The sequence below is a fragment of the Pelecanus crispus genome, chromosome 12, assembly GCF_030463565.1.
Source record: "Pelecanus crispus isolate bPelCri1 chromosome 12, bPelCri1.pri, whole genome shotgun sequence".
Taxonomy (NCBI): Eukaryota; Metazoa; Chordata; class Aves; order Pelecaniformes; family Pelecanidae; genus Pelecanus; species Pelecanus crispus.
Window position 1 is genome coordinate 13283601 of NC_134654.1, and position 7040 is coordinate 13290640.

The 7040-nt window shown below is 51.2% G+C and overlaps 1 protein-coding gene across 1 annotated transcript; it reads left to right on the forward strand.

The window, feature by feature from the left end:
• Positions 1 to 3074: 3074 nt before the first annotated feature.
• LOC104031850 (fibrinogen-like protein 1-like protein) lies at positions 3075 to 6602 on the forward strand. Its single transcript, XM_075720134.1, is given in 5 exon segments — positions 3075 to 3078; positions 4548 to 4691; positions 5516 to 5824; positions 5975 to 6471; positions 6474 to 6602. Coding segments are annotated over 5 exon segments (1083 nt in total).
• The last annotated feature ends 438 nt before the right edge of the window (positions 6603 to 7040 follow it).

Sequence of the window (7040 nt, forward strand, 5' to 3'; positions counted from 1 at the left end):
GATCTTCTCAGATTTTCCTTCTTCAGAGACAAAAGCAGAAGAAGATTTATAAAGCTGGTACATGCGTGTTTAGAGAGTGAGTTTGAGGAGCTGGTGACCCACAGGAGCAAGGAGCCAGCAAGCGGTGGGAGAGGTGACTTGTGGGTCTCGCCGGGCTGGCTGTGCCGTGGAGGGTAACATGGGCTCCCCATGGTGCTTTACCTTGGGAGCTGCAGGCAGCCGATGGCCTCATGTCTTTCAGATAAAAAGGAGCGAGCTGATTAATCTTGGAGCCAGAAGTGCCACAAAGTGGGGACTTCAGGGAGGATTTAGTTAGCAGTGGCCCAGATACATCAAACTGTCTCCTGCCTAAAGCAATATCCCATTATTGCTCCTATTTGCGCAACACAGCTTATGTTACTTATCCTATTAGATGGCTGATGCTGCTTTGACATATTCCTAGGAGACTGTGCTAAACTTTCTGTCACAGTTTTCCCCAACTGATTTCAGTCAATCACCTCCAATGGAGATGACCACCTGGTGGTGCGGTGATGTCCGTGTCCCTGCCAAGCAGGGAGGATCCTGGTGGAGTGGGCAGAGCAGCACCTGATGAGCTCGCAGGTGTCCAGCTACAGTAAAACCCTGACCCCATCATGTGCCACGGTTCACACAGGGCTACCAGGGGATGTCCTCAAACAGCACCAGCATCACTGACTCTCTTCCAGTGTGGCAGCAAGTGCTGCCTGGCTCTTGGCTCATAGCACGTTCAATGGGTGAAGATCCCATGGAGACACCTATAGATGCTCTTTCTCTTTGCTGCTAATGGCAAGGCATATCCCAGGTGTGCCAGTGTCACCCCTCCTTTTCTGGCTCCAGCCTGAAGTTAACCCAGCTAGAGTCTAGTTTCTTTCCAAAATCAGTGAGCTGTTGAACTGGACCAAAAGGCTCTGGCTTTGCTACGTACCTGTGAGCCTGGAGCATATTTTTGGGCTGGCAGTCTTGCTAAAACAGGAGGGGTTGTCGGCAGCTTTCCTTCTGAACAAGCGTGTGCTGGGGGCAGCACCATCCCTGGTACCAAAGTGCCAGTCCTCAGGTACTCTTTTGAGAGAGACAGCAGTAGATGGCCATCCCAGACACAAATATACATACTTATATATTTTCAGTCACCGTTTCACTATCGGAGCCCATAACACCATCCCTGTTACAAGATTTTGGTAGCTCCTCATGCGAGGAGCTGGCACTGCAGCACAGGCAGCCACACCGCAGAAGTGTGCAACAGGCAAACCCCACTCAACAGCTCAATCCCAACCCTCCCAAATTCCTGGCCAGGAAATATCTGTTCACAGCTCAGCATCGCCAGGGGAAAACCCTGCCTCGGGGTCAGTTACAGCTGTGGGTCATCCTGCAGGTGCTGGGGCCTCTTTTGTACCCATGTGGACAAGCAAGGAGCTGTGGCCACCTCTGCACCTGGAGGTGGCCTTTGCACCCAACCACAGCAGCTTTCCTTTGGGACCCAAGGGTCTCTTTGAGAAAGGGTCCTCTCCCCTCTCTTTGCTGATCCCCACTTGCTGTGGCCTAAAAGAAGCACTTTTTATAGGCTGGGAAGTGGGCAGGGAAGCTCCTCCAAATGTGTTGTGTTTTATGACTGGTGAATTGAGAGGGGCAAGGGGACACCGATCCCAGGGCCAAGTCACACAGCTCTCGCTGTAGCACAGATCTCACTATAGCACTCAGTGTTGGCCAAGATGAGATGATGTCAAGCTGTTGTTTAACCAGTTTTCCCTTTTGGGGGGAGTTTGGTGACCCCAGCTAATGGACACAGTGCCTCCTCCTGGCATGGTGTCTGTGCCCTTGCTGAGGCTTTGCTTCAGGTCCCCCAGAAGCCAGAGCTTCTCCCAGGCCACCCACCACCTCTCACCACTGCAGGACCACAGGGCTGGACCATGGTGCTGCTGAAACCATCCCAAGGGGCAAGGGCCAGTCTGGAGGGGACCTGCGGGCTCCTGAGATGCAGGAACCAGGACAGGGCAGTAATTGCTGCAGTCAGGGCTTGGCTGAGCCCTGCCAAGCCTGTAGCCATAGCCAAATTATTAGGAGAGGGTAGGAAGAAAAGTCACTTTTCTGCCTAACACCTGAGAAGGTATTTCATAAGACAAGTAGCCATGACCTTAAACAGTTTCCTATCTCTGGGCAGAGGGGAGAGGATGATGAAATCGAGTGTTGTAGTACTGTAAAGAAAATTATGTTCTGCTGAACTAATAAAACCTGGCATTCATGTCACTGTGGGGCTGCATATGCCATGAGTGCATATGAAAATTCACTGGCTTGAAAGTAAAAGGGTGTTAGAAGTGCCTCTTCAGAGGATGGCCCTGGGAAGATATGAAGATTTCTTCCATCCTTGGGTTTAGAATACGAAGGATTCATCTGGAGACCTGGATTTTATCAATAATGCTGGCAAACTCAAATGTCCTTGTGTTTCATCCCTGTGAACCTGGCTCCCTGCAGTGGCCTTGTGCGTGCTGTGCTGAGGGGCAATGCTCACGAACCTGGCTGAAGGGACAGCTTGGCCCCTTTGTGGGGAAAGCATGGCTGATGTGCAGGCATTGAGGACACCAGGAAGGTACCAAAGCTCAGCACAATTGTTATATATGGATATGAATAAGGGAGAAAAAGAAAGCAGGGACATCCCTGGGATCTTTCACAGTGCTGGTTTGCTGCATCCAGCTCCTGTCAGCCCTGGCATTGATCTGGCAGGAGGGACCCCGGACGCTGCTCAGCTGTGTGATGACCAGGGCTGGATCTCCAGGGTTGTGCCCTGCAGAGGTGACAGGAGGGAGCTCAACAAATGTCTCCAAACCCCTGTTGGTGGCATATTCAGGAAAAGTCCTGCTTGACACATGGGAAGTGCCTGGATGCCTTTGCCGCTCCTGGCCTGTATTTGTTCAGGTCCTGATAAGGGCTCTTATCAGAGCACATGAACATCCCTGCCGAGGACAGCCACACTCCTCCCCTGGCATGGCACAGCTACAAATCTTGTGACTCAAAGCATATCTACAGTAACTTTCTGGACTTCGAAGTGTCCCTGTGGAGTAGGCATGGGTGAGTATGAGTGTGGGGAGCACGACAGGGTGGGTTCCCCAGCCCATGGACCCCCAGAAGCAGTGCTGGTGGAGGGGGGGTGTTGAGACCTTCCCCCCTGGCAGAGCTGTCTGTTTGCTCCCATGGATGGAGGACTTACCACAGAGGCAGGAGATGACACAGGGCACAAAGCAGGGGCAGACTCAAGGTCTGTGCTGCTTCTCCCAGGGCAAGGGAGAAGGTTTGAAAGGGACATGAAAGACCCTGGGTCTGTCTTCAGCCCAGCCCAACAGCTCCCTGGGCAGTGTCAGGACAGAGGAGAGCTCAGGAGGGGTCAGGTGGGGGAAGAAGGAACCTGTGTGCTGCCCTATCCCAGAAAGCAGGGAGCATAGGAGGGTCAGACCAGCACTGGTTCATACTTGAGTGGTGCAGACCTGCTGGCTGTCCTGTAGACCTAGTCAATGGCCAGAGGGACAGGGCCTCTCTACACCTCACATCACTGCAAGTGCATTGGGAAGCGCTTCAGCAAGGCTCAGGGTCCAGGCAAAGCAAAGGCAGGTGTCCACAAACAGAGTCTACTCAGGGCTGTGCTCAGGAGCAGGGGCGAAAAAACCTATGGAGGGAAGGCCAGAGTGGGCTTTCCCCATGCAAGGGGGTCACTGGGGTCAGAAAAGATGTTGAATAAAGAAAAACATTGAAGCAACTCACTCATCTCCTAGAAGTACCCCTCTGTCCCAGCAGAGCAGGGACAGGTTCAGAGGAATGGACAGGTTAATGTCTAGCAGATAGTCGCTGTGCTTTATTTCTAGTCCAGCAGAGTCATAAATCTAAGTATAAATGTGTTAAAAATGTAAGATTGAATTTACCAGTATATGAAAAGCATAGGTTTCCAATTGCTACCAATTGTCCATCATTGTGGGGTGTCCAAAATAGAGGCACTGTTGGAAAAGTTATCCCTTTCCAGATATTTCACAATCCAACACTGCTGTAAGCCCAGAGGTGCACCTGTGATGCCATCTTTAAATGAATGCTTGTATTTTAGTCTTCAGATAACTATTATAATTAAGTTGAATAACATTATTATATTTATTTGATTGTAACTTTGGTTTTTTATTTGGATTTTCCAGAGTGTAGAAATACCACCTAGCTGTTTAGTGAGCTGGAGGGGCAGAAAATATTCCACAAGGTTTCTGTTAAAGTTTGTGCTTAAAGATAAACACTTTGGTCAAGTGTTTAGTCTTCTGATCTGCAAAGGAATCTCTTGTGATTGCTGGATTTTGCTCCCCAGATTTCCTGGGCACCTTGGGTTCTGCCAGGAAGCCTGGGGACAGCAGAGTCCAGCTACAAGATTTATGTCCGAAAGGCAACCTTGTGCCGACCTTGCAGGGTTGGGATGACTTGCAGCTCACTGCAGCTGGTTCCCCACTGTGTGTTTTACACCAGCAGTGGGATGCTCTGTTTGACTCCTACCTTGTCCCTTCCTCCCCCAGCTGTCCAGTGCGCTCCCCTCCTGCTCCTTGCCTATGTGTTGGCCCTGCCTGCCCCACATCTCACCAGGAACATCCAAAGCCTGTCCCTCTTCAATCAATCTGTCTTGAATAACACCATGTCTGCTCTGAACACATTAGTGAACGGTAGGTGCATGGAAGGTCTCCACCTCTGCCAGCAGGACATGGCTAGGGCCACCCCAGAGCGGGCTGTTGGGGTGGGTGTCTTCCAGCTCCATGCTCCCCCCAAGCTGTCAGCAGAGCCCCAGGATCCCTCAAGAGAGATACATGCCCCAGCATGAGTCACCTGCCCTTCCTCAAAGTCTGGTGGGACTTTGCAGTCACAGGTCTTTGCTTATGTGTAGGTGTGGAGAAGCCCAGAGAGTTTGCTCTGATCTCCTCCCAAAGCCAAGGCTGTCCCTCCCCACACAATCCCTGCCCCACAGGAGGACAGTAGGGACAGTCACTGGGAAAGATGCAGAAGAAAGGAAGGGTTCTCCTGCCACCAGCACCCCTAGCTATTTTGCTGATCCCATTGCTAAGAACTAGAAAAGTGGTCTTCTCCTGTGCAATACACTTGTCTGAGGGTACTTCACCAGACTACACCATCCCTTGTGTCACCTTGAGCCTTGCTCCCAGGGTACTCACAGTCCCACGAGGGTGAAACACAGTTCCTGCAGTGGTGGGAGAGGATGGCTGATGCCCACTTGGCTGAGGGAACACAAGGCAAACCCATGCCCAGTCTCTGGGGCCACAACACACCAAAAATAGTTGGAGACTTCAGAAGGCAAAGGCACCTTCCCCAGCTGGGACCAAGATTGGAGGTGTAAAGGCCCTACATTTTACTGCCTGGACTCCACTTCTTGAGTCAGAAAGTACCTCCTGATCTGAGTTCCAGCTTTCTTTGGTGATGTGTTGTCCTGCACCCCCATTTCCAAATCTCCTCCCTACTGTTGTTTTCCATGTTCCAGGTCAGCTCCAGCTAGTGAATGGCTCCAACCAGTGCTCCGGACGGGTAGAGGTTTGGTACTGCAATGAGTGGGGAACAGTGTGTGATGACAGCTGGGATGTGAGAGATGCCTCTGTGCTGTGTAGGCAGCTCGGCTGCGGAGATGCAGTGTCAGCCCCAACTAACGCTTATTTCGGGAGTGGATCTGGGACTATCTGGCTGGATGATGTTAACTGCAATGGGGAGGAAAAGCTCCTCACTGAGTGCTCGCTGCAGGCTTGGGGAGAGCACAACTGCAGGCACAGCGAGGACGCGGGTGTTGTGTGCTCAGGTGAGGATGGCATTTGCATGATCTGTGCTCTTCAGGCAATCCAGTTCTCATTAATATCTTGGTCTTGCGGAACCAGCCACAGGAGGACTACGGGATGTGCCTCTCTGTCTTGTTGCACAGGGTCTTATCTCACCCTCTCTCCTGCCCCAGGTTGGCCCAAGGACTGCAGCAAGATCCCCACTGGCAGCCCCAGTGACGTCTATGTCATCCAGCCCACAGGACTGCACCCCATCGTGGTGTACTGTGAAATGAATGCAACAGACAGGGGCTGGATGGTCATCCAGAGGAACCGGCAGAGCACAGAGATCACCTGGGCCGAGTCCTGGAGCACCTACAAGTACGGCTTTGGGAACGTGCACACTGAGTACTGGCTGGGCACTGAGTACATCCATCAGATGTCCAAGCAGAAGATCTACCAGGTCAGATTTGTCATCTGGGATGCTGCAAACAACACCAAGTTTGCAGACTACAACCTCTTCAGTGTGGAAGATGAGTCCCAGGGCTACCGGCTGAGGCTGGGAACGTACTCAGGGTTGGCAGGGGATGCCATGACCACGAACAGTGCTTCCACTATGCACAATAACATGAAGTTCTCTGCTAAAGATCTGGATCAGGACACTTCCAGCGGGAACTGTGCCTCCAGCTATGGGGTGGGTGGTGGTACTCAGCATGTTATTCTGTACAGCTGAACGTCGAGGGGGGCATAACATGGGGCAGCCTGTGCAATGGGAACTGCAAAGCTTCCGCCATCCTCATCAAACCAACTTCCTACTGCTAGTTGCATTTTCCTTTCTTTTCTGTCCCACCTGAGGCTAATTCTGGCTCTACAAAGAGATGGAAAAAGGCAAAACATGTCCTGGGGAGTCTTTGCTGAGGTTGGTCATATCCTAGCTACTGAAGAAAATAAGGCATCTTCCACTTCTCCCTCCTGTAGATTCCCTCTACTGCTCAACTGTGCCTTTACCCTTTTCAGAGTCAGATCTTTTTAATTATGTTAATAATCAGAACAGTCTCTTACAAAATCTGGATTTTCCATGTCTGTAGTGTGCTTCAGATAAAATGTGAAACAGCCAAACACCAGTGGATCTATATGGCTGTGTAAGTTAATTTACCTCCTTAATTTCAGGCAAACTACCTAATTTTCACTTGCTGAAGATCTTGCTCAAGATAGTAATGTGCACAGTCAAATTCCCACTCTGTGCCTTCTACATTTCAG